The sequence below is a fragment of the Vulpes lagopus genome, chromosome 3, assembly GCF_018345385.1.
Source record: "Vulpes lagopus strain Blue_001 chromosome 3, ASM1834538v1, whole genome shotgun sequence".
In the NCBI taxonomy this organism is placed as follows: Eukaryota; Metazoa; Chordata; class Mammalia; order Carnivora; family Canidae; genus Vulpes; species Vulpes lagopus.
Genome location: NC_054826.1, coordinates 157,749,364 through 157,776,614, shown reverse-complemented (window position 1 = coordinate 157,776,614; position 27,251 = coordinate 157,749,364). Strand labels below are relative to the sequence as shown.

The following is a 27,251-nucleotide window of genomic DNA, read 5'->3' as shown; positions in this document are numbered from 1 at the left end:
GACAAGAGATGTTTGGAATAGTATTGAAAGCTAAGAACCAAGGAATGGTAAAAAGAAAAGTAGACTCATCTCTTAAACAGTTATTTTTTTTTAAAAAATTTATTTGTTTATTTATGAGAGACACAGCGAGAAAGAGAGACAGAGACAGAGACTGAGGCTGAGTGGGAAGCAAGCTCCCTGCAAGTAGCCTGATGTAGGACTCATCCCAGATCCCGGGGTCATGCCCTGGGCCAAAGGCAGATGCTCAACTGTTGAGCCCCCCGGGGTCCCATCTCTTAAACAGTTCTATTAAGCAATTGTGTAACAGCTGACTTATATTGAATGCTTTTCTTTTCTTTTCTTTTTTAAAGAGAATGAGATGTTTATTTATTTTAATTTTTTAAATTTATTTATGATAGTCACACACACACACACACACACACACACAGAGAGGCAGAGACACAGGCAGAGGGAGAAGCAGGCTCCATGCACCGGGAGCCCGACATGGGATTCGATCCCGGGTCTCCAGGATTGCGCCCTGGGCCAAAGGCAGGCGCCAAATCGCTGTGCCACCCAGGGATCCCATATTGAATGCTTTTCATGTAGTAGGCACTTTACATACATTTTCTCACTTAATCCTCACAACAATTATATTTGATACTATGTTTTTTCTTGTTGATGTATAACAAAATTTTAATGTATAGCTTACTGTACTCTTACATGTGTAACCACCACCCAGAGCAAGAGGAAACTTCATTTCTACCACCCAGAAGTCTCCCTTTACCTGTTTCCAGTCAATATGCTTCCCTCCACAAAGGTAGCCACTATTCTGACCTCTATCACCATAGTTTTGCTTGTTCTTGATCTTCATTAAGTAGAATCATATATTACGTACTCTATTGTTTCTGGCTTCTTTTGCTCAATATGACGTGTGGGAGATTCACCTGTGGGTAGGCACTATTATTAACCTCTATTCTGCAGATGTAGAAACAGTATCAGCGAGGGTTAAGTAGCTTGCTTCAAAGGTAGGTAGCTGAAAAATTCAGGATTTGAATTCAAGGGATCGGACTCCAGAGCAGACATTCCTATCCACTTCACTATGAATTAGTTATAAACTTCATAAACAGGGTATGTTTCATATTTTCATTTTGTCCAAATATTTGTTTTGCTGATCCATTGTCATAACAAAATATCTTAGGAAAGCTGTCTTCTTAACTGTAAATAGTACTTTATTTAACTTCCCATTTGATAGAATGGCTATTTTTAGCTCTGCAAAAGATATGACTGTGCTGAAGGTTGAGTGGGTGATCAAATGGAAAATCGTGAGTTGGGAAAGTCATGTGGGATTATCTGGGGGAAGCTCAGGACATGAGGCACATGCATCAATGCCTTTCTAATGTCAGCAGGGAAGGGCTTAGGAGTTTTGCAAGCACGTGTGGATTTTTAAGATCTAAACTCTGATGTTCAGAGCTTGTGTTCTTTCTTTCCTTAGTTTTTTAATGTCTCTTTGAATGTGTGCCTGCCTCTGTTCTAGTTAGTAGTCCTGTGGAGACAGAACATGATGGCAAAAAAGAAAGTGAAGCATAAGTCAAACTGCTGATAGATAATTCAACTTAGAAGAGAAATGAATATCCTACTGTGTACATGGTTAATATGACTTTTTAAAAATTGAGGGGGATAATTTCAAACTTATTGAAAGATTATAATAATAATACAGAGGATTTCCATAATACCCTTTACCCATTTCTTCCAATTTTTATCATTTGCCACATTTGCTATTTTGTAATCTTATGCATATGTATATGTGTGTATAAACATATATACAAATACATAAAACTTTTCTGAACTATTTGAAAAAGTGGGTTGTATGTATTATGCCCATTTAGCCCTTACTATTTCAGAATGTAGTTACTAAGCATAGGGTTTTTCTCTATATAACTATAATACAATTGTGAACTTCAGAAAATCTAATATTAATAAAACTGCCATATGGACATTAGTTTAATATTATTTTATCAGTTACTTTATATCTTCTTTAAACTAAATGTACATATATAAACAAAATATCCTATTCAGAGGTTACTTGGAATAGGTTCTTTCCTGCCCCTTTCCCCACTAGGTGTTATTATTTATTTGAAATACTGTTGAATCCATTTGCTTCTCTTTGAATTGAGTTTGAGTTTTCCCCCCTCATCTTTGTTTTAATTTTTTCTGAATACATAAAATATTAACACAATTCAAAAGTTAAAACTGTATTAAAAGACATTCAGAGATCTGTCACTCTTTCCCCCAGTCCTCTATCCCATTACTCATTTTTCCCACTCCTTATAAGTAATCATTTTCATTAATTTCTGGCTCACCCTTTCAGTGCTTATTTTTGCCAAGATAAGCAGAAAAAGAAATGAAACATTCCAAGAGTTTGTATGTCATTCTTGTTCAGGGACTGTGTTAATCTTTTCTGTATGGTTCCAATTTTAGTGTATGTGCTGCTGAAGTGAGTACTTGGTATCCTGTCAGTGGTGGCTAGAAGTCAGAGTAGGTTAGAGCAGGACAGTGTGATATAGATTCAGACAAAGGTAAGGAGGAAGGATTCCATGATTAAGTAGGTAGTGCACTGTGATGCATAGGAGCATGGGCTTTAGAAGTACAGGGGGCTGGGGCACCTGGGTAGCTCAGTCAATTGGGCATGATCTCAGGATCCTGGGACCAAGCCCTGTGTTGGGCTCATACTTTCTTTTTTTAGATTTTAAAAATTTATTCATTTGAGAGAGAGTGAGAAGCAGACTCCCTGCTGAGCAGGGAGCTGGATGCAGGGCTGGATCCCAGGACCCCCAGATCACGACCTGAAGGCAGATGCTTAATTGACTGAGCCACCCAGGTGTCCTGGGCTCCATGCTTTTTTTGGTCTCTCACCTTTTTTTAAAAAAGTAGGTTCCATCCCCAATGTGGAGCCCAATGTGGGGCTTGAACTTTTGACCCCAAGACCCCAGGCCTTTGTCAAAATCAAGGGTCCAGTGCTCAACAGACTGAGCCACCCAGATGCCCCCAAAAGCAGTTTCAAGAAGAGGAAGGTCATAGAGATAAATACCTACCTCAAGAAACAAGTCTCAACCTAACTTTATACCTCAAGAAACTAGAAAAAGAACAAATGAAGCCCAAAGTGAGTAGAAGGAAGGAAATAACAAAGATTAGAGCAAAAATTGAGACTGGGGCACCTGGGTGGCTCAGTCAGTTAAACATCTCACTCTTGATTTCAGTTCAGGCCATGATCTCAGGGTTGTGAGATCAAGTCCCATGTCAGAGGCCCAGCATGTGATTCTCTCTCTCTCTCTCTCTCTCTCCCTCCCCCTCTGCTCCCTAGTATACCCCACTCTCAAAAAAAAAAAAAAAAGGGGGAGAGGCCAAAAAACAGTAGAAACTATCAATGAAACTAAGAGCTGGTTTTTTGAAAAACAACTGACAGACATTTAGCTAGACTCACCAAAAAGGACTCAAAGAAAATCAGAAATGGAAGAGATGTTACACTGGATACCATAGAAATGCAGAGGATCATAAAAGACTACTATGAGCAGTTTTACCTAACATATTGGACAATGCATAAGAAATGGGTAAATTCCTCGAAACCTACAACCCATCAAGACTGATGATGAAATAAAAAATCTGAACAGATGGATTTAATCTTCTTGACAGTAATGAAAAACTTTCTAACAACAAAAGTTTAAGACCAAATGGCTTCACTGGCAAATTTTACCATCCATTCAAAGAGAAGGATAAATACCAATCCTTTTCAAATTCTTCCAAAAATTAGAAGAGTAAATTCTTCCAAACCCATTTTATGAAGCCAGCATTACCCTGATACCAAAACCAGACAGGAATGCCACAAGAAAAGAAGAGCCAGCATTCTTAATAACATAAATGCAAAAATCCTCAACAAAACATTAGCAATAATCTTCAGCAATACATTAAAAGGGTCATACCTCATGACCAAGTGGAGTTTTATTGCAGGGATGGTTCAACATTCACAAATCAATATGATATATTACATTAACAAAGTGAAGGTTAAAAATTATGGTTATTTCAGTAGATGCAGAAAAAACATTTGATAGAATTCAACATCCATTTATGGTAAAAACTTTCAACAAAGTGTGTTTAGAGGAAACATATTTCAACATAATAAAGGTTCTGTAGGACAAGCCCACAGCTAACATCATACTTACAGGAAAAGCTTTCAGCTTTCCACCACTAAGATCAGGAACAAGGCAAAGATGCCCACTCTTGCCACTTCTATTCAACACAGTATTGGAATCTCCAGCCAGAGCAATTAGGCAAGAAAAATAAAAGGTATCCAAACTGGAGAGGAAGAAGTAAAATGGTTACTGTTTGAAGATGGCATATACAAGAAACTCCAAAGACTATCCAGAAAACTGTTAGAACTAATTCAGTAAAGTTGAAGAATATAAAACTAATATGCAAAAATCTTAGTTCATTATTAGTATATAGAAATGTATCAGAAAAATTAAAACAATTCCATTTCCAATTGCATCAAAAAGAATAAAGTCCTGAGGAATAAATTTAACCAGGGAGGAGAACAGCATATTGAAAACTACAAGATGTTAATGTAAGAAATTGAAGACAAACAAATGAAAAGATATTCCATGCTCATGGATTGGAAGAATCAATCAATATTGTTAACATGTCCATACTACCCAAAGTAATATTACAGAAACACTACAATCTCTATCAAAATGCAATGATATTTTTCATAGAAATAGAACAAATAGTCCTAAAATTTATATGGAAACAACCATAGGAGACCCTGAATAGCCAAACAAGGTTGAGAAGAACAAAGCTGGAGGTGTCACACTGCTTGATTTCAAGGTATATTACAAAACTGTGGTAATTAAAACTGTGGTATTGGCATAAAAATAAGCATTGATCAATGGGCCAGAATAGAGAGCACAGAAATAAACTCCTGCATTTATGGCCAATTTATAACAGAGGAACCAAGAATACACAATGGGGAAGGACACTCTATTCAAAAAATGGTGCTGGAAGAATTGGATAGCCACATGGAAAAGAATGAAACTGGACCGTTATCTTACACCATACACAGAAGTTAATCCAGAATGGATAAAAGACTTGAATTTAAAACTGAAACCACAAAACTCCTAGAAGAAAAGCTAGGCAGTAAGCTTACCGACACAGATTTTGGTGATGATTTTTGAACCTGAAAATAAAAGCAAAATCAAAGTAAAAAGTGGGACTATATCAAACAAGAATACACCCTGTTTTAAAAAAAATGGGCAGAAGATCTGATGAGACATTTTTCCAGATAAGGCCTACAGATGGTCAACAGGTACATGAAAAGATGTTCTATGTTATTAATGATCAGGGAAATGCAAATCAAAACCACAATGAGCTACTATCTTGCACCTGTTAGAAGGGCTATTATCAAAAAGACTAGAAATAACAAATGTTGGTGAGGATGTGGATAAAGGCAAAACCTCATGCACTGTTGGTAGGAGCATAAACTGGTACAACCATTATGGAAAACAATATGGGAAAAAATAACAATGCACTCATCTAAATAATGCTGACAAAAATGTATTATTCTTATGTATATATATGTATTTTTTTTAATTTTATATACATATATTTAGATCAGATGCCATTTTATCTTGATTTTTAACCTGGATAAATATCCCAATTTTCTTTTCACCCAGTATTGCATGAAATCCAAGGCTGACCTAAAAACATGTATATTGAGGAATGCCTGGGTGGCTCAGTGTTGAGCACCTGCCTTCGGTGTAGGGCGTGATCTTGGAGTCTTGGGACCGAGTCCTACATCAGGCTCCCTGCATGGAGCCTGCTTCTCCTCTGCCTGTGTCTCTGCCTCTCTTTTCTGTGTCTCTCATGAATAAATAAATAAAATCTGAAAGAAAAAACAAAAAACATACATCTAGAACCTATCACTAAAGGAAAGCAATGTGAATACTTTAAATATTATAAGTAAAGATAATACCACTTCTCTCAAAAAAAAAAAAAAGGGAAGACAATATGGAGTTTCCTCAAAAAATTAAAAATAGAACTACCATGCAATTCAGCAATTCCACTTCTGGGTATTTATATGAAGAAAGTGAAAATACTAATTCAGAAAGCTCAATGTACCAAGGGCACCTGGGTGGCTCAGTCAGTTAAGCTTCTGACTTTTGATTTTGGCTCAGGTCATGATCTCAGGGTTGTGGGATAGAGCCCTGTGTCTGGCTCTGCGCTCAGTGCAGTCTGCTTGTCCCTCTCCCTCTGCTCCTTCCCCTGCTCTCTCTCTAAAATAAATAAAATCTTTTTTTTAAAATAAGGATTATATTTATTCATGAGAGACACAGAGACAGAGAGAGAGGCAGAGACACAGGCAGAGGGAGAAGCAGGTTCCATGCAGGGAGCCCAACGTGGGACTCAATCCCGGGACTCCAGGATCACACCCCGGGCTGAAGGTGGCGCTAAACTGCTGAGCCACTGGGGCTGCCCTAAAATAAAATCTTAAAAAAAAAAAAAAAAAGACAAATGCACTGTGTATTTGTGTATGGTGTTCCTTGCAGCATTGTTTACAATAGTCAAGCTGTAGAAACAACCTAAGTGCCCGTCCACTGATGAATGGATAAAGATGTGTGTGTACACAAACACACACACACACAGAGTGGAGTATTAGCTGTATAAAAAAATGAAATCTTCCCATTTGTGGCAATATGGATGGACCTTAAGGGCTTTATGTTAAGGGAAGTATCAGAGAAACACCTATACCGTATGATCTCTCTTCTATGTGGAAGTTAAAATATCTATGTGATTCGAAAACTTTTGAATTAAAAGAAAGTACTGCATGGTTCTCACAGGATAAAACATTTCAGGTGAAGAAACAACAGACTTTAAACATTTGTGATTTTAGATTTTATAAGTGTCAGTTTTCCAGAATCAGAGTAAATAAATAACCTAATCAGAAAATTCAGAGTATACTTAAAACCAGAAATTTCTAGAATGATTTAAGATGAGTTGGCCAACATTTATATAAAGGGATAGGTGGTTTTTTAGGTTTCATCATAATTTAGGATCATGCCATACCATGTTGGTACCACCTCTGTTTGAATCCCAATTCTGTTGTTTGTTGTGTTCTTTTGATTGAGCCATGTAATCACTGTATATCAAATATCCCCCTCTGTTAATAGAATGAGGCTTGTTTTGAAGACTAAATGAATTAACTGTTTACAGTTGTTATGAATGTTACTTTTTTATGAATGAGGTTTGAGAACAAACAGTGTTGGGAGGATCAGCAGCACACATCCCAGAGTTGCTGACCATGGCAGCAGGGCATGTGGCTCAAACAACCTTAAATCTGATGCCTAAGCTTTGTGGAGAGCGGTGTGTGCCCTCAAGTTTCTGCTGGTATCTGTGATGAGCAAACTGAGTTCTGAATTATATGCAATGAAATAATGGAAAATACTATAATGATGGTCTGAAATGGTTGGGAGCTTCTAAGTTGAATAATGTAGTAAATCTCATTTAAAAAAATTGTCTTCTCTGCATTTTGCAATATCATCATCTAAAGCCAGATGAGACAAAGTTCTAAGTGTCCTAGATAATGATACTAAGTGACTCAGTAAATATAAGCCTAGAACTGATAACTTATTTTCTATCCAGTCCTTTGTGATTGAGTGGCACTTTAAGCAATACTATTAATCTCTATCATGTTATGATTATCAAAGAATAGATTCTAGAAACTTGTCTCAATGGCTACCTCATTCTTTACTCTATGACTTAAGAGGCTAAGGCTTAAGTAACCCACAACATATATAATCAGTGTCTTCTGCTTTGTGTCTGTATCTTTTTTTTTTTTTAAGATTTTATTTATTTATTTGAAAGAGAAAGAATGAGAAAGAGAGGGAGGGAGACTCTGAAACAAACTCTGAGCTGAGCGCAGAGCCCAACATGGGGTTTGATCCCACAATCTTGAGATCAGTACCTGAGCCAAAACCAAGAGTCAGACGCTTAACCAACTGAGCCACCCAAGTGTGCCCTTTGCTTCTGTTGATTCCCCTTATGAGGTTCAAGTTTCTTATACTGATTTTCCTATTATTCATCCTAGATCCTTATCTGATGCTTCTGACCTATGCTTTGACTTTTTTCTTGACTGCCTGGATCCTTGCCTTGCAACTTGTTCTGACTTCTGGTAGCTGCCTTTCTTCCTTCTGTCTGGACACTCTTCTATTGACCTCTGTGGCTACTCACAGGTCCAGGACAACCTAGATTTTTGTTACTCTGACCTTTACTGGTAAGATTTATACCTGTGTCTGTAAAGTTTTTCATTTTTTTAAAAAAGTTTTATTTAAGTAATCTCCACTCCCCACATGGGGCTTGAACTCACGACTCCAAGATCAAGAGCTGCGTATTTTTCTGAGACAGCCGTGTACCCCGTAAAGTTTTTCATTTAATTAATTTTATACAATGCTTATTTTTAATAAAATTGTGACAAGTCTTAAACATATGTGGTGGGACACTGAAATTTGTATGCTGTTGTTGATCAAAAGAAAAAAATAGGATCAGAAGGTATTAAGAGATAAATTAGAATAAAAATTAAGGAAGTAAAAGTTATGTATAGATGTTCACATTCTCAAATGGCTTAGGAATGAGTAATAGTTTTTTGTTTCTTTAGATTCTACTCTTCTTTTTTTTTAAGGATTTTATTTATTTATTCATGAGAGACACACACAGAGAGAGAGAGAGAGAGAGAGAGAGAGAGAGAGAGAGAGGCAGAGACACAGGCAGAGGGAGAAGCAGGCTCCATGCAGGGAGCCCGAGGTGGTACTTGGTACTTGATCCCGGGTCTCCAGGATCATACCCAGGGCTGAAGGCAGCCACCCAGGCTGCCCCAGCTCTTCATTTAAATCTTGCTTATTTTTCTGTGACCCTTTAGAAACTCCAGTTGCACTTGATGGTATGTTATAGTTACTCTTTTTTTGCTGTTGTTGTTATAGTTACTCTTAATTCTGTTAACTTATAATGGTAATATGGACTCCTAATAAAACAGTGCCAGTCAGATTATGAAATTTCTCTCATTTTTTATAATTAACTTTTTGTAATGATAATGATCTCTGAATTGGCATTATTTCATTTGCATAAAGCATATGAATAGTTACTATATAATGAATATAGGAATATCTTAAAATTTGGGAGTAAAAAAGAAACCTACTGTGAGTTTTGATATATAGCAATAAAACTTAAAGCCCAACCTTTCCAGAATAGTCTTTTACTATTTTCTTTCCTTCTTTTTTTTTTTTGGTGATATTGTGGAGATGCTGGGGTACATGAGCTCAGTTTTCATCTTAACTCTTAGCCACAGTGGTCACCCTGCTGATTCAAAAGATGTTATTCCAGGACGCCTGGGTGGCTCAGTGGTTGAGCGTCTGTCTGCCTTTGGCTCAGAGTGTGATCCTGGAGACCCAGAATCAAGTCCTACATCAGGCTCCCTGCATGGAGCCTGCTTCTCCCTCTGCCCGTGTCTCTGCCTCTTTTTTCTCTCTTTCATGAATAAATAAATAAAATCTTAAAAAAAAAAAGATGTTATTCCTCCACCTGGTAAGAATGGGGAATGCACATGCTTTTATTATACATTTAACGGCCCCTAATATTTCTATCCTTCCGCTCCTAAGAAGGATTTGTGACTCATGAGGCCGAGTGGCCTTCCTTTTGCCCTGTTCCTCACTACTGTGGAAGAACTGAACTTGCAAGGCTGTTATCTGTGCAGGGTTTTCTGGGCCCCCAGCCCTAAAAAGCCTTCCATAAAATCTTAATACCATCTTAGGGAGTCTTCGGTCTCCTTTTGAGACTCTGCACTACAGATTTTTGTATAGAAGTAAGATAAATTTAAGAAAGACCAATGTGAAAATTTCCTGTGAGTCTTAAGTTCTCTTGACTTAAAATATATAAATGAAGAATGATAGTATAAAATCACTCTTACTGGCTTCCTTATTAGTTACCAATGTTCTTAGCTGACATTGTACCAATTCTTAAATCATTACATTTGTAACTGAGGTTTAAAAATGTCGTTTGTTAAAAAAAAAACTGAAGCTCTACTCTTATGTAATGGGTTTCGTTTTGAAATGATTCAACAATAATTTTTGGAGGGACTTCACTGTGTAGTACTGTGCTAGACGCAGAGCATATGATGGTGAATAACACCATCTCTGTCTCTAAGGATATTGCAGTTCAGTAATGGAGACTGAGAGGTAAATGGACAATTGTATGCTGAACTGGCAAATTACTTGATTTTCCCAAGCTTCAATTTTTCTGCTCTATGACATGCGACTTTCATAAAGGTTGTTAAAATTAAGTGAGATGGCAAATGTAAAGTGCTCAGCTTAGAGCTCAGAATATGTAGCAAAACCTACTATAAAAACATGAGAGTGACACCTTGATCAGTCCTGGAGGAGTACCCCAGGGGATGTCAGAAGTTTCTCAGAGGAGGTGTGATGACCGATGGAGCATAACTCTGAATGAGGTAAGATGGTTGTCCTTTGTTGCTTGGTCTTTCATCTTTAACCGGGCATTAAGCTGCATTGTTAGCATGTCAGTGTATTATATATGATGTCTCAGGAGCACGAAAAGTAATGTTATGCAGTTCCACTCTGTATTATGTGTTATCCTTAATTTTCTTTCAGAGAATTAAAGATGGAAGCCTAATTGACTCTGTTAAAACAATCTGTGTGGGGGATCATATTGAATCCATAAATGGAGAAAATATCGTTGGGTGGCGTCACTATGATATTGCAAAAAAATTAAAGGAATTAAAAAAAGATGAATCCTTTACCTTGAAGTTAATAGAACCCAAGAAGGCATTTGGTAAGTCGGGTTTGGGTGTGTATGTGTGTGAAGTGTTTTCTCCCGTGGCTCGTCTTTCTAAGGGTAGTAAATACTTAGATGTGATGCCACGTGTTACAGTATATCCATTAAGGATAGAGGGAATGATAGCACTGTTGACAAGGGCAACAACTCTTCAAGGAGAAAAAAGTTGTCTAAAAGGACATTTCTGAAAGACCTTTGGAGTTACAAAGTCTAATGTCTAGTGACTCTGTGGCTGTTCCAAACTCCACGAAGATCACATTGTATTATAATCATCTTGCTGAGCAGTAAAATTCTTGATTAAGCTCTCTAAGCCACAATAACTATTGCTCATGGACCTCAGCAGCAACAACTTTAGTTACACAAAGAATCGGTATTTAAAATAGTTATCTAGTCTATTTTAAAGACTTCCTTCAATCCCTTTCCCCCATTGGCATTTTGAATTTGGCAGCATGAGATGGTATGAAATTACTTCCACTTTGGTGTGACATCTGTACTTGCTTGGTTTTAGCCATGGCAGCTGTTTCCCAACTGTTCAACCCCCCAGGGCCATCTCATCTATAGGAAAATGTGCCAGCTTCTCTCTCACTACCCAGCACTATTTTAATAAGCCAAATGACGGCCTAGTGTTCATCAGTGTTGAAATATCTTCAGAATCATTCTAGGCTGCCCTTACTCATCCATGACCCCACCCAACTTATGTTCTTTCCTTTGCTCACAGCACATAAATACTCCTTACAATTGCTCTCTAATGGATGTTTTCTCAGAGCAGTTAATAAAAATGGTGGGGGAATGCAATGGATCTGGGGAATGACATTTCCCCTCTCTTAGCAAGTAAGCGACAGATACTAGCCATATGGAAATGGAAATTCTTCTGTGCTTACAAGTGATTTCTGTGCCATTTATAGAAATACAGTGTAGGTTATATTACTTGTGGGAGAAAGAGTTCAATAGAAGATGTGAGAAAAGAATGAACTGAGCAATGTGTAGAATTGTTGAATCACTACATGCACACCTGGAGCTAATGTAACACTGTATGTTAACTATATTGGAATTAAAAAAACCCAAAACAAAATACTGGGTGGCATGAGGAAGGGGGAGGAAGAATGCCTTATGCCACTGCTGCTCCTGGAGGGACCGTTCATTCTAGGAAGCGATACTAGATGCTGTGATTCTGAATGGTGTACAACCCAGCTTCCGAGCTCACCCGTCACAGAAGAAGCTGGGCAGCACTCAGGTTTCTATCCAGCATTCCTTTTGAAGTGGCTTCATTTGCTAACCAACTCCCTGGGTATTATAACATATAAATGGATAGGATGTAAGCAGTTTGAGATATTTTAATTTCATTTAGACTCTTTGTAAATCAGTCATTCTCTCAGTACAACTCAAGGGGTATAGTATTTTTCCACCTTAGATCACCACCACATAATCTGTTTTTCAGAGTTAACTTTTTCCTATTTTTACCTATTGTCCCTGTATTTTTTTTTAAGATTTATTGATTCATGAGAGACATAGACACACACACACACACACACACACACACACACACACAGAGACACAGGCAGAGGGAGAAGCAGACTCCATGCAGGGAGCCCTGACGTGGGACTCGATCCCTGGTCCCCAGGATCACACCCTGGGCAGAAGGCTGGCGCTAAACTGCTGAGCTACCCAGGGATTCCCCCTGTCCCTGTATCTTTATAGAAAGTTGCGATACACTTTAACTTGGATGCTTGGTTGTTGTTAGTCTTGGATGTTACAGATTTCATTGCATTTAGCTATTATTGCTCTGTGGTTGGATTTTTTTCCTTCAGTACCCGAGACACATGTGTAACTGGCTGGTGTACTGCACTGCCTTATGTGCCTGGCTGCTTTTGAACCTGCTCCTTGTTGCCTCATGTGAATTCTCTGTACACATTTGAGAAGGACACTGGGTAGGATTTTCCTAGTGGGGGTCTATTACGTTAGCATCCCAAATTCTGGTGGTGCTATGGGTTAGGATATGTGGAAATTGATTTTGGAGCAATGATAAGTTGTTATCTTCTAAAGTTCCTATGACAGCTTAACATAACTTAAATCTGCTGGACTATATGCATTTTCCACTCTGGGTTGATACTTGATTTTGGGCCATCGCTTGGGGATTTCTCTTAGAAATAGGGATCTAATTTCCCCCAGATCTCTTTGTTCTAATCTCATGTTTTACTGTTTCCTTCTTTCCTATGTCTTTTAGCATTGTCATTGATGAATTGATTCAAATTCATAGTCCTTCATAATTATCTGACTTTGTTGTCTTGGGTTCCTAGGAGAAAAGGGTCAATATAGGTGAAGCAGAATGTTCTGATTTCTGCAGTCAGGCCACCTATGCTGAAATGAAGTCATTTCTAGGATTTTACTAAAAGCTGTTGAAATAGCCATACAGTCTAGTATTTTGACATTTCCTTACCAACTTCCCTAAAGATTTACCCTGCGGGGAGTCATGTAGACTGTGTACTAAAATGCAAGAAGGAGTGTAGTTGGTTACTTTGCAATGGTATAACAAGGATGATGAACACAACTTTCAGCCATGGATAAGGAAATCTTTATAGCCTGCTCCCATTTTCATATTTTAGGTCCACCAATATTCACATCCCACTTCTAGGGGCCATTATATGTGCCAAGATTCTTTGAGAACCATAGAATAGACATTTTCTAGTTTAATGAAAAGGCTTGTTTTTTTGGGGGGGGAGACTATCAAGTAGGTCTCAGAAAAAAAGACTGTGTCAGTAATGCCTTGGGAAGGTCAGGAACTAAGGCCATTTCAGGTATGTATGAACCAGACACCTCTCATGGAACTGGCCTAATTAACTCTCTCTAGTTATTTCCTATCTTCATGTTACTCCACTCAGGATTCAAATTCCTGGGATTGCGGGGGAAACATTAGGTTATGTCCCATCTTGATAGTGGGGAGACAGGCTACATGGTTAATAGGCCCACCCAAATCCTGCAGAACAGTGAGGGAGAAGTTTCCTTTTGGATAGGGAAAAAAGTAGCAGATGTCCGTTTTGCCATTAGCTGGTTTTATCTTGACTTTTATTTTTTTTTAAGATTTTATTCATGACCCCCCCCCCCCACACACACACAGAGAGAGAGAGAGAGAGAGAGAGAGAGAAAGAGGCAGAGACATAGGCAGAGGGAGAAGCAGGCCCCATGCAAGGAGCCCAACGATGGGACTCGATCCTGGGACTCCAGGATCATACCTTGGGCTGAAGGCAGGTGCCAAACTGCTGAGCCACCCAGGAATCCCTGGTTTTATCTTGACTTTGAATCTGATTCTATCCATGCATGATACTGTCAGTCTATTGGTGTTGGGTGCTGTGTAAATGGCAGTTTGGCAGTGTACTCTAGAGCTCATGATAGCATAGAGCTTTTTTTTTTTTTTTTAAATAAAGATTTTTAAGTAGTCACTACATCCAACGTGGGACTTGAACTTACAACTCTGAGATCAAGAGTTGCATGTTCTATTGACTGGGCCAGCCAGGCTGCATCAAGCTTTCTTTAAGGGAAAGAGTAAAAGCCACATTCTTCATGGTGCTGGCCACTAGATTTGGAAAGGACAGCAATCCAGATTTGGACTATACTTCTGGGAAGGTCCTTCATTTATGTCTCCCACAAATAATTTATTGAGAATCTTCCGTGTTCGAGGTACTCCATTAGGTACGGTAGATACTAAGAAAGAAGACTAAGCTACAGCCCCTGCCTTTTGAGGAGCTCACAGTTTAGCAGAAGGCTGTTATTGACTGAATTGTGTCCCTCTAAAATTCATGTGTTGCTGTCCTAATCTCCATTAGCTCAGAATGTGACTGTATTTGGAGATAAGGTCTTTAAGGAGGCGGTTAAGTTAAAATGAGATCATTAGGGTGGGCCCTGAGCCAATGTGACTGATCTAAGAGGAGAAAATTGGGACACAAATACACATAGCAGGAGAATGCCATGTGACCATGAAGACCTCTATAGATCAAGAAGAGAGGTCTTAGGAGAAAGCAATCCTGGTAATGGCCTGATCTCCAACTTCCTCAGAACTGAGGAAATAGATGTCTTTTGTTTAAGCTGGGTGGTCCTTTGTGACAGCTCTAGGAAAGTAACACAGAAGCCAATAGGCTTAAAGAAAAATTACAGTGCAAATTCTTTGAGATAATATGAGTGCCCTAGTAATCTAGAAGGTATTGGTGGAATATCTTAGCTGTCCTTGGGTCTTGGGTAGATGGCAGGAACATACTGATGTTTTCATTCAGCAGGTATTTGAGCAGTTAGTACATGCTGTGTACTATGAGTTGCTGAGATAATAATAGTTTCTTGAGCATCCACTGAATTCCATCACCATACTACCTGCTTGGTATATCACATGAATAAGATATTGTTCTTGCCTTCAGGAAGTTCCTATCTAGTGGGAGGAGATGAATTCAACAAAGAGAGTTAGAGGTGCTAACATATACTAGAGGCATAAAAATGGGTGATATCAAGTCTACCTAAGGAGTTGAGGAAAAGCTTCCTGGATAAAAAATTTGAGCTGAATCTTAAAACAAGATGTAATCTGTGAACAAATTAGGGAAGATTGTCCTAGGGAGTAGAAATAGAATAAGCAAAGATGTAGAGGTATAGAGCAGTATCCTATGTTTGGGAATACCATGTATGTCTGTATGATTGGAATGGAGGTTCTAGGTGGTTGTGTGGCAAGAGATGAAAGTTCTCAAGGGTCAGTAGAGACCACATTATCAAGAGCCTTCTATGTGAAGATAAAGAGTGGGCAATGAAGGGGCTTAAGCAGGGGAGTAACATGATGAGACATGGCTTTTAGACAGTTTGGAGACTGTATCAAATGGGGGTGGTGATTTATAAGCTAGTGTGGTCAAGGAATACCATGAAGATTATGTTGTATAGGTTAAGGAGAGAGAAGATGAAATCCTGGATGAAGGCAGTTCTGGTAGGTATGGAGGTGAGAAATAGTTCTAAGGACTAGACAGCGGTGTGCTGGAGCCACTTGTGTACATCTCTCCCAAACTCCGTGTTAGTGACATCAAGTTGGTGGCTTGAAAATGGCTGTGGTGCAAGTTTGGATTTTATTTTTTAGCCTGGAGAGCTGATGGTTAAACATTTACCTGCATACCACTGTATATTAAGAAGGTAGAACTGGAAACTCATTGAATGTAGAGGTAAAAGAAAAAAGATTGCAAATGATGACCCACAGATTTGTGGCTTTGCATGAGAAATGGAATGTAGTGCCTTTCTTTAACATGAGGAAAATAGGAAGAGAAATATATTTGGGTAAGGACTTAGAGAAGAGAGACTGTACTTACAGTATGATTTTAGGCCTGATAAGTTTGAAACCTGTGGGAGAACTCAGCTGGCAATGTGTAAGAGGTAGACACGTGTTGAGAACGGGAGCCTAGGGAATGGGATTTATGAGTAATTTGAAGCTGTGGAAATCTGATCACTGAGAGTAGTAAGAAAAAGACCAAACAGAGAGCTGTAGGGGGAGCCCAGCATTTAGGGAGTAGAAAGAGGAGGAGCCAGCAAAGCAAGGAAAGGCCAGATATGGAAGAGACCGACTCTGGATGGCCTTTTCCAAAGCATTCAAGAACCCATTACTTGTCACAAGAGCAGGTGCTCCTTTTTCTGAGGGAGAAATAGTGGCTTCTTTAAAACATAACCTCAAATTCTCCTGTGTTGATCAGAGTTTAAGTCACTATTTTTCATCTAGTGGGTCTCACTATTTTTCATCTAGTGGGTCTCACACTATTTTCATCCAGTGTGTTTAGAACAGGGAGTAGAATAGAATCAAAAACTTCATGGTGCTTTGTGCCTAGTAAGGATGGGTTATATTGTACATATCAGTTACATGCGTTTTTGTATATTTGTGTCTCAGGTATATATATGTATATGTGTGTGTATAATTGTGTTATGATATGTGTGTATTTCTCACTGTGGGTCATAGCAAAAAATAAAAAATTGGAAGCTGCTAGTTTAAATGGTTCCCTTGTTAAAAATTTGTAGTTTGAGAAATCTTTCCCATACCTAACATGGTTTCTCTTGGTCAGTTGCTTTCTGATCCAAATTCTCCTCCTTTTAGCCATGAGTTGATGGCAGCCTTCCCAGTCCTTATCAAGTATCGGGTGGAATGTCTCTGGTGGTATTTTTTTTAGGGCATGGCTCACTTCCTTTCCCTTTTTGCCAATGAAAAGGAACATGTCTCCACAATGAGCTCAACCCTGCAGGGTTTGCCCTGTAAACCAGACTTTCCCAAGGCTATGAAAGCCTACTCTTCTTAACTGGCTCTAGGACCAGACTAGTTCAACTGATTCGTTTCCTGTGATGCCTTTTAATGCAGAAAAATAACTGTTAAATCTGTAAAACTTAGATTGTTTTCCTTGGATGAGTTTGTATTTATCCTGGAGAAGTTCTTGAATTTGTAATTGTTGCGCTTTATGGAAAGATGTTTGTAGAAGGGGGCCTGAAATGTTTTTGTAAATAGTTTCCAAAATCAGGGAGTTGAAAGAAAAAGTTTACCTCCTAAAGCATTGATAGTCTTTATTTTGGGGCTAGATTTTGTAATAGATCTCTGGGCTATGTCTTCTTTTAGAGGCTTCATTTCTGTGCTATGTGTCTATCAGAATAGGATGTTCAGTATGTGAAGTACGTCTGAGTCCTTTGAGTCATTCACAGCTGGAAAACTCGGACCTCATCTCTGTGATTCAGCTTCACTGATGTACTCATTTTCAAAGACTAAGTCTATTTGATATTAAGAGAGAAACTTTGGCTTTTAAGTTTTAGATGACTTTTTAGATAGAAAGTATTTTTTTTAAGTATTTGAAAAGTCTATTTTTCATGCTATTTCTAGTGAGAAAGTTTCAACCAACAAATGCTTTTGGTGCCTTTTCATGTATACCTAATTCTACAAAATATACTGGGGAATAGGCTAGAAGTTACTAAAGATGAAGAAAGGCCAAGTAGTTAAGTATATAGACTGTTATATATGGGCTGTGTGATAATGTGGCATTAGATGAATTATGCTTTCTGTAGCTTGGTTTCCTCATATAAAAAGTGAAGATAATGAATAATATTTATCACATTGAGGATTAAATGATTAAACACATGAAAAAAGTCATAGTTCCTGACACATAGTAAGTGTTCAATAAAAGTATTATTATTATGATGAAGGTATAGCCTTCCTGTAAGGAGTAATTTTAGAAACAATAAAAACCTGATGTCTTCTGGGTGGGCTCAGATGATTAAGCATCTGCCTTGGGTTTAGGTCATGATCCCAGGGTCCTGGGATTGAGCACACCCCCCACCCCCAAATTGGGCTCCCTGTTCAGTAGGGAGTCTGCTTCTCCCTTTGTTCCTCTCCCTGCTCGTGCTTTCACTCCTTCTCAAATAAACAAATATTAAACAAACAAACAAACAAACAAAAAAACCCAAGACAAACCCACATGAAACATAGAAAGCAATGCAGGTGAGTTGGTTAGCAAGTTTTTTTTGGGAACTCTGGTATGGTTCCAGATCTTGGAAAGACAGATGATATTACATCTCATATCAAATAATGAGATATATCCATATATCTTTATAGTAACTGCCTGCCATTCACTTTTCTAAGTACTTTCTAAGTAGCAAATCACTTAATCCTTTCAACCATGCTAAAAGATTAAGCGATTTGTTCAAGGTTTATAGGGCCAGCTAGTGTGTCCATGATGGAGGCAGGCTTCTAACACATGCAGTGAACTTTCAGAGCCAGCTCTCTAACAATTATTATTGGACAAGTCCGTATGTTTGCTGTCCTCAAGGAGCTTGCAATTTATATGAGGAGGTGGATACATTAAGAATCAAATAATTCTATTAATGGTAGTAATAGCTACCATTTACTGAATGCTTCTAAGAAGCAATAAAGAACATAGACTCTGAGACAAATTGCTTGGGTGTAATTCCTGTCTTTGCTACTTATTACCTATGTGATTTTTGGGCCACTTACTCCCTCTGTTCCTGTTTACTTATCCATAAAGTACTGTGAGGATTAAATGAGTTAATGTATGTAAAGCACATAAAATAGTGCTTGCCATGTAGTGCTACGCAAATGAAAGTCATTCCTAATAGGACTACTCTTATGGCCTGGTTTAATCCTCATGCCATTCCTGAGAGGGTTTTTCAGATAAGTAAACTGAAACTTTGGGCAGTTAAATGCCTTACTGAGGTCACCCAGTGGTGGACGGGAAGTGCAAGTACAGTACCTCATTCCTGTTCGCTCCTGAGGCTTGTGTTCTTCCCAGTGAATGTTACTGCCTCTCTAGAATACAGCATGAACTGTGACATGTGCTGTGATATGGATGCAAACAAAGTGCAGTTCAGCTGAGAGCTGACTTGTCCGTGACTGTGAAGGTTCTAAAGCTTAGAGAGTGATGGGGGCTGGGAGAAATGGTAAGATTGGGAAGAAGAACTTCCCCAAAGAGAAAGCCATGGTTTTTGGTAGGTCCCAATAGAATCAGGGACCAGTATGCTATTTCCGTGCCACTCACCATGAGAAGTGACAGGACACTTGAAGGAGTTGCATAGGGTATTAGAATCTTAAGAACTGTGGCCTTGCAATACACCCTGTATCCTGGGCTTGGGCTGCAAGTGGACCCACTGACTTGGACAATAGAGTTTCAGGGTAGAGTTTGTGTTGGACTGAGCACATTAGCCCTCTTGATCCTCAGAGGGGAAGACAGCCTTACCTAGAAAACTAAGAGTTAGTTTCTCACCAAGCTTCTGGAGTAGGGGGCTCCAAGTCTGGTTCAACCTGACATTTCTTATACCCAGAATTATGGATTAAAATTTTAAATTCATTTCAGAAATTTAAATTGGTGTTCAGAGAAGGGAAAGATGAGTAAGCTGGACTAGGTGAGAAAATTTCCTAGAGAAGATTGCATTTGAACTTGAGCTTAGCAGGTGGAAAGAAAAGTACAGACAAGGAGGGTTTTCGACGGAAAGTGTTCAGGACAGTGAAGAGCCCAGGCTTGTAGGAATTGCAGCAAATCAGGTTGCAAAAGCAGTTTCTGGGTTCTTCTTTTTTGTTTTGGATTTTTAAATTTAAACTCAATTTAATTAACAAATACTGTATTATTAGTTTCAGAGGTAGAATCCAGTGATTCATCAGTTGCATACAACACCCAGCACTTATCACTTCAAGTGCCCTCCTGATGAAAACAGGAGGGAGACAAATCATGGGAGACTCTAAGCTATAAACAGACTGAGGGCTGCTAGAGGGGAGGTTGGTGGGGGGGGGATGGGATGGTTGGGCTTTTCTAAGAAGAGCTCCGAAAACTAGGTGGGGGAATCTGAGCTTGTTTGTTTTTAAAGATTTTATTTAGTTATTCATGAGAGAGGCAGAGACACAGGCAGAGGCAGAAGCAGGCTCCCTGTGGGGAGCCCCTGTGGGTCTTGATCCCAGGACTCTGGGATCATGACTTGAACCCAAGGCAGATACTCAACTGCTGAGCCACCCAGGTGCCCCTCTGAGCTTGTTTTTGAGGATAATATGGAGTCATTGAGGTATTATAATTGAAGGATGACATGATAAAATAGATTTGGGGGAACTAAGCCTGGAAATACAACGTGGCCGTATTTTATAGAGGAGAAACTGTAGGAGGCTGCTGTAGCCATACCTGAGTGAGTGAGAAGGGCTGGGGTTGGGGGCAGCCACAGGCATTTGAAGTAGAGAAAAAAGCCTGAGTAATATTGCCAAGGCAGAAATGGTGGTTAGGGGGTGGACTGATGCTCAAAGGAGAAGAGAGAAGGGAAAGTTCAGAAAAAGCAAATGTCACTCCCAAGATGTCTATCCTTGGAGCCTCTATGAGAAGAGTGATTAGAAACGAGGTGGTTTAGATGTAGAAATTGTTTGTGGGATAGTCAGGGAGAGATATTCAGTTCTAGATATTTTGTCTGACAGTGGCACTCTCTTTCATGTATTTTTGAAAAAGATTTTATTTATTTATTCATGAGAGACACAGAGAGAGAGAGGCAGAGACACAGGCAGAGGGAGAAGCTGGCTCCCTGCAGGGAGCCCAACGTGGGACTCGATCCTGGGTCCCCAGGATCACACCCTGGGCCGAAGGCAGGTGCTCAACCGCTGAGCCACCCAGGTGACTCTCATGTATTTTTTGGCAAAGATTTAAAGTGTTCACAGTGATGAATTTTGGGGGTAGAACGTGCCACTTTGTCATCTTTTAATGTCCCAGTTTGCTCAGCCCTTCTATCCAGCTAGACGCCGGTGTGGCATTTACCACAAAGATCCTGTGGGAGGAGATAAATGAAGAGTGAAGTTCTTTTTTGTGGAGTGTGGCAGGTGTGTTAGATGAATACTGACTGTAATTGATAAATGTGTCTTCAGTGTAAAACCCCAGCCGAATAAAGGCCCAGGCTACACATGCACTCTTTTCCTATTCTAGTTGAGAAAGTGTCGTTAAAAAGAAAATTTATTAAAGGCTGATATTTTTAATTAGGTGAGAAAAGTGGAGCTATAATCTGTAAGACTAAGAATTTTGTAATCTATGTTTCCCAAGACGCTTACCTTAAGGCAGTGATTGGTTTCTTAGAACTATAATGTTTCAGGAGCATTTGGAATTAGTGACAACCGTGAATAGAAGACGGGTAACAGTTTTCAACTATTCTTAAGCTTTGTAATAGCAGTGTAGGAGGAAGGGGGGCAAAAATGATGCTACAATATATAAGTGGCTTCCCTAATATGGCTCAGTAGGATGAACATAATATAACTTATTAGAAAAACAGCAATTATGTCAATAACACATATTTTGCCTGAGTATTTGTACAATGGGAGTTGTCATATAATTATAGGAAAATGGGTCTAACATATTGTGCTCAAAACTGTGGTAAGAGATTATTCCTTTTGTGTATGGAAGATGGCATATGAAGTGAAAAGGCAGATTATAAAACAACGTGTGGTAATACCCCATTTCTGTAAAAACAATCTTTTAAATGTAGAAGAAAAATGACTTATGGTGTAGGTATACTGAAATTTAATAGTTGTTTAGGTGAGTTATAAGTGAGTTCTTTCTCTAGGCTTCCTGTATTTTTTTGCATTTTTATTTTTAATTTATTTTTATTTTATTTCTGTATTCTTTTTTTAATTTATGTATTCTTTAAAGATTTTATTTATAAAAAAAATAAAGATTTTATTTATTTATTCATGAGGGACAGAGAGAGAGAGGCAGAGACACAGGCAGAGGGAGAAGCAGGCTCCTCACAGGGAGTGCGATGTGGGACTCGATCCCAGGACTCCGGGATCATGCCCTGAGCCAAAGGCAAAAGCTCAACCCCTGAGCCACCCAGGTGACACTTTTTTTTTGTTTTTTGCATTTTCAATATAAAATGAACATACTCACTTTCATAACCAGAAAATAATTATTTATAAAAAGAGGCTAGCGTTTCTAGGCTAGGAAGTAGAGAAACTGAATCATCTACTTTTAGTGGCTTTATAGTTTTTACCTATACGATTATTCTCATTTTAAGCAGTTTTCTTTAATATTATAAATGGTTCTGTGTTAGAAATAGGGTATAATTCCATTGTATCACCTCTTTAAGATTGTTTTTGTAAGTACTTTTCATACCTTTTTGAAGGCTGATATAAAAGTATGTAACAGGGATCCCTGGGTGGCGCAGCGGTTTGGCGCCTGCCTTTGGCCCAGGGTGCGATCCTGGAGACCTGGGATCGAATCCCACATCGGGCTCCCGGTGCATGGAGCCTGCTTCTCCCTCTGCCTGTGTCTCTGCCTCTCTCTCTCTCTGTGACTATCATAAAAAAAAAAAAAAAAGTTAAAAGTATGTAACAATAAACTAATAATACAAGTGAACAATGACTCTTGATTTCTTGAACTCTTATGATAAAATCATACTGTGGAATAAAATAAGTTTATTTTTGTTTTATTTATTTATTTATTTTTAATATAAAATAAGTTTATGAAAGGGTAAAACTATTTTAGCCAGTACTTAAAACATTTTTGCTTTCATATAGGCATCCCGAGGTTCATAATCTTTTTTGTAACACGGTCTCCTCTGGATTAAAGCTACAGACCTTCTTCCCAGAGGTGCACATTAACTTTTGCCTGTGATTTCAAGGAGTCATAAAAATGGCTGAGGTTTTCTGCAATGACATCTTAACTGAAGAACAAGATTTGGGTCACAGTTACTCCATTTCCCATAAACGTCATGCACCGTTCAGTCTCATCAAAGGAACAGTTAAGAGCAGCTGCTTATGTGTGTGTTTTGTGGGGTTGGTTCGCGTGTTGCCAGCCCTTTTGATCCAAAGGACAACTGACGCCTTGTACATGTGGCATCCACTTCTTTCTTTTTATCTGCCCCAACATCCTACCAGCTGAATTAAAAACAAACAAACAAACAAACAAACAAACAAACAAAAACTCATGGCTATTCTAAAGGCATCTGAGAGATGTTGGTGAGAGGAAGGGCATGTGGAAAAGAAGAAATGTGCAGTTAACATTTTAGATCCTGGGGCACAAGCTAGGTTTTAGGTCAGCTGTTCTGAGAAGTGTGTGTTTGTGTGTTTGTGTGTTTGTGTGTGTGTGTGTGTGTCTTGGGGGCTAGACGTAGGGTAGGGAGCGTTTGAGTGGTGTTTAGAGACAGTTCCATTCGTGTGTGTCCAAGCACTGGAAGGCCTCTATAGAAATCGCTTCACTGCTTAAACAAAATTCTGTGTTGTGAGATGTCTTGTAGTTGGAGACCATAGGAGACCTTACCAAACTGGCTTGCACAGAAAAGGAATCTTCTGAATCAAGCGTCCTTGAGTGATGCTGGCATTAGCAAAACTCCATGTAGGGCTTGTATAATGTGATCAGGACTCAGTTTCTTACTCTTTCTTCTTGCTCTGCTGCTGAGGCATCAGCTTCATTATTCACATATCATGTTAAGGTTAGCTCGACCCTGTGTCCCAACATGGGGGTCAGCAACTATTGGGACTGTGTGCTTCCTTATTCATGTAGAACAGAAAAGGAGAGTCCTTGTCTCAGAATTTCTAGCAGAAGTCCTTAGGTTCATTCTAATTTCACTCACGTGGCCACCTCTGAAATAGTCACTTGTGGTGAAGGGGATCCATCAGGTTTCCCATCCCTGAAGCTGGGAGTGGCCCCCTTCTCCTGAACCATAGTGATCCTCAAATGACTGATGGGTCTGAGAAGACAATGAGTGTGATGAAGGGTCTCCACTGCTGAGTGCCCCCATGAGGGGTTGGGTTTATTTATTTTTTAAAAGATTTTATTTATTTATTCATGAGAGACATACACAGAGAGAGGCAGAGACATAGGCAGAGGGAGAAGCAGGCTCCATGCAGGGAGCCTGATGAGGGACTCGATTCCATGACCCCAGGATCACGACCTGAGCTAAAGGCAGATGCTCAGCCACTGAGCCACATGGCTACCCTGAGGGCTTGGGTTTAAATTCAGCCACTTTGGAGAATCTGAGTAGAGCAGTGGGAGGGTCATGTGATGTCTCCACCCTCCTGTAAACTGAAGGTGTGTGTGTGTGTGTGTGTGTGTGTGTGTGTTGTAGGGGAGGTGGGAATCATAGTTTCATGGAAAAGATAGAGCCAAAAAGAGACTTCTATATCCGAAGTGACAAATTTCTGAACATTCTCGGAAAACTATTGCAAATATTTCTGATGGGTAGTTTGAAAGGAGCAGATTTCTTCTCTCCACGTTGAAATGTGCCAGCAGAAGCATTCTTTGATATGAACCAGGCTGCTGGGCTGAGCGCATTTTATACATGAGCCACGTAAATGTTTAAAACAACATCATATTTTGGTGTTTTTCACATTTTATGGATGAGAGTTTATTCTCTTCAAGTTCACACAATTTGCAAACAGAGCTGGGTTTAAACTCAGGTTTTCTGAATTCTGAAGTCTGTCTTGTTCACTGAGCAAGTGTTGGATGTGGCTGTGTCTGTCTATACTCACCTCCTGTTGAAATCATGGCTCTGTCTCTGCTCAGGAAAGGGATGATCCCTGTTCTACTACCCAATGAGGGCCCTCATGGGACCAGAACAGACTTTGTGCTGTTAGAAGTGAGGAGAATGCTCATTTCCCCCAGTGTCACTCTCTCAGTTGGGGATCTAGCCATATTATATGTGTTCATTCTGAAAATAGGGCTTTGGTTTCTGTCAGCCCCTCTTATTTCTCTAGAGGTGGGGGTGGGACTAGAGACAGACCTTTTTCTGTCTTCTCTGTTTCCCATTTTCTCCACTTGACCTTCATGGTATAGCAGAGACTGGAGGTTGGTCTGTTTATTGAAAATACCACTTAAAATGGAGTATCATAAAGAGTGATACAAGTGTATATAAACATCTCATTTTAAAACCTGTATATTCTTTTACTATTTTTTAAAAAAAGATTTTATTTATTCATGAGAGACACACAGAGGCACAGACATAGGCAGAGGGAGAAGCAGGCTTGCTGTGGGGAGCCCAATGTGGGACTCGATCCCAGGATCCCGGGATCACAACCTAAGCCAAAGGCAAATAAATGCTCAGCCACTGAGCTACCCAGGCTTCCTTACTATTTTTTTTTTAATGTAAAAACCCCTTTCTTTGAGTGGAGGACACAAATTGGAGTTCTGTAAAGTCCTATATAATTACAACCTTAATGCATGCTTGTAGGTTCTGTTTCATTTTAAAAAACTAGATACGTGAAATGCTGAATGTTTAAAGATATTTTTCCTAATCTAGTGTTGTCTTGCCCACACCTAATTTTTTTTTTTTTTGTATCTTGCCCTCATGGAATCTTTCCAAAGCAGTTAACCTACTTTTCCTAGCCATAATAACTCCTCGGTTCACACTAACTTCATCAGGGCATGTACTTTTTAATTAAATTACATAATTAGAGTAACAGATACAATTGCCACAAAAGGAACTTGGGAACAAATGTGACTGCTTTTTGGTGCCATCTACTCAACAGTGGGAGCAGCTGTGCACACACAAGCTGTGAGTGTCCTGTGTCCTATGAGACCTGCTGCAGGTGTCCTATGAGACCTGTGCAGGTCTGTGTGCTTCACAGGAGTGGGGAACCCTGAATCTAGTGACTCCAGCTAGCTGCAGGCTGGTTACTAGTGTCCAGTGTATGAACTGCATCCCTCTCCTCAGCCCCAAGAGAGGCCTCATATAAACTTGTTCATGGGAAGTGAAGGGACTGATTTAGGGCTCTTGGCCTGGTTGGTTAGACATGCTTAGGGCCAGCACAACCAAAAGTAGGCCAGATAAGAAACATTCTCCACATTTAAAACATTCATCACGGAAGCACAGAACTTGTCCTCCCCACCTCCCCACCGCCCCTCCGCCCCTCCCCCGGCCCCAGTGGGTGAACAGGACCATCCTTCCTGTTTTCATATATAAACTGGTTGATTTAGGTCCCTGAATCATAGGATCATAGGGAAACATGGCTTCTGTTTCCTCAGCTGAAAGGCTGCCTTTCTGGTGGCCCGGCCAAGCCAGAACTTAAATTTTAACTTTTGGTGCCACCAAGTGGTTGGCTTTCAGATGACTATTCTCATGGAGAAGAGCAGTTTGAAAAATAATGACTTAAAAAAAAATCTGGGGTGAATTGGCGAAGCACATAGGATTTTTAGGACAGTGAAACTACTCTGTATGCTACTGTAATGGTGGATATATGTCATTAAATTTTCCAAATCCACAGAATGTACAGCACCAAGAGTGAACCCTAATGTAAACCATAGACTTTAGGCAGTGATGTGTCAGTGTAGGTCTGTTGATTGTAACAAATCTACATTGTGGTGGTGGATGATGATGATGGGGGAGGCTGTACATATGTGGGGGCAGGAGGCATATGGGATATCTGTCTGCAGTTTTGCTGTGAACCTACAATTGCTTTAAAAAATAAAGCTTATTAAAAAAATCTTCCATTCTACCTACAATTTTCCCCTTCTAGCTACTAGTGTTGCGAGTAAGAGCAACGTAAGATAGAGACATCATCTAGGGAGGCTGGCTGACTTCTCCAGCGTGGATGACAATCCCTTGATAAAGTTCCCACATTTCAGAGTCTTTAGCTTTGTAAATCTTAGAAACTTTTAATTTTTTTTTGCTGTCTCCAGGGTTGTTCCATTTTCTAGGGTTATATCATACTCACTAAACTTCTAAGAGACTTGTTAAGTCAGAATGCTAGTGTAGTACTTTACAATTAGAAATGTAAATGTCTGGTAGACCAAAACACATGTGTTAGCTGAGCAATGCATTTACTGTCCTGTAGGAAATTTATATGGGAAGACAGATTATACTGAGTAGGCTGCTTGGTGAAATCACACTGGGGTGTGTGTGCGCACACACGTGTGGTAGATGGAGTGGGA

General features: G+C 39.4%; 1 protein-coding gene and 1 non-coding gene across 2 annotated transcripts in view; one reads left to right on the top strand and one right to left on the bottom strand.

Moving 5' to 3' along the window:
• Positions 1–27,251, top strand: part of GIPC2 (GIPC PDZ domain containing family member 2) — an 81,504-nt gene that overhangs the window by 35,018 nt on the left and 19,235 nt on the right. The window contains exon 3 of the mRNA XM_041750389.1: positions 10,686–10,866. Within this exon, the coding sequence (XP_041606323.1) occupies positions 10,686–10,866 (181 nt within the window). The remainder of the gene's footprint in view (positions 1–10,685; positions 10,867–27,251) is intronic.
• On the bottom strand, positions 2,375–2,481 carry LOC121488486. Its single transcript, XR_005987110.1, has one exon. It is a non-coding gene; the product is annotated as a U6 spliceosomal RNA (small nuclear RNA).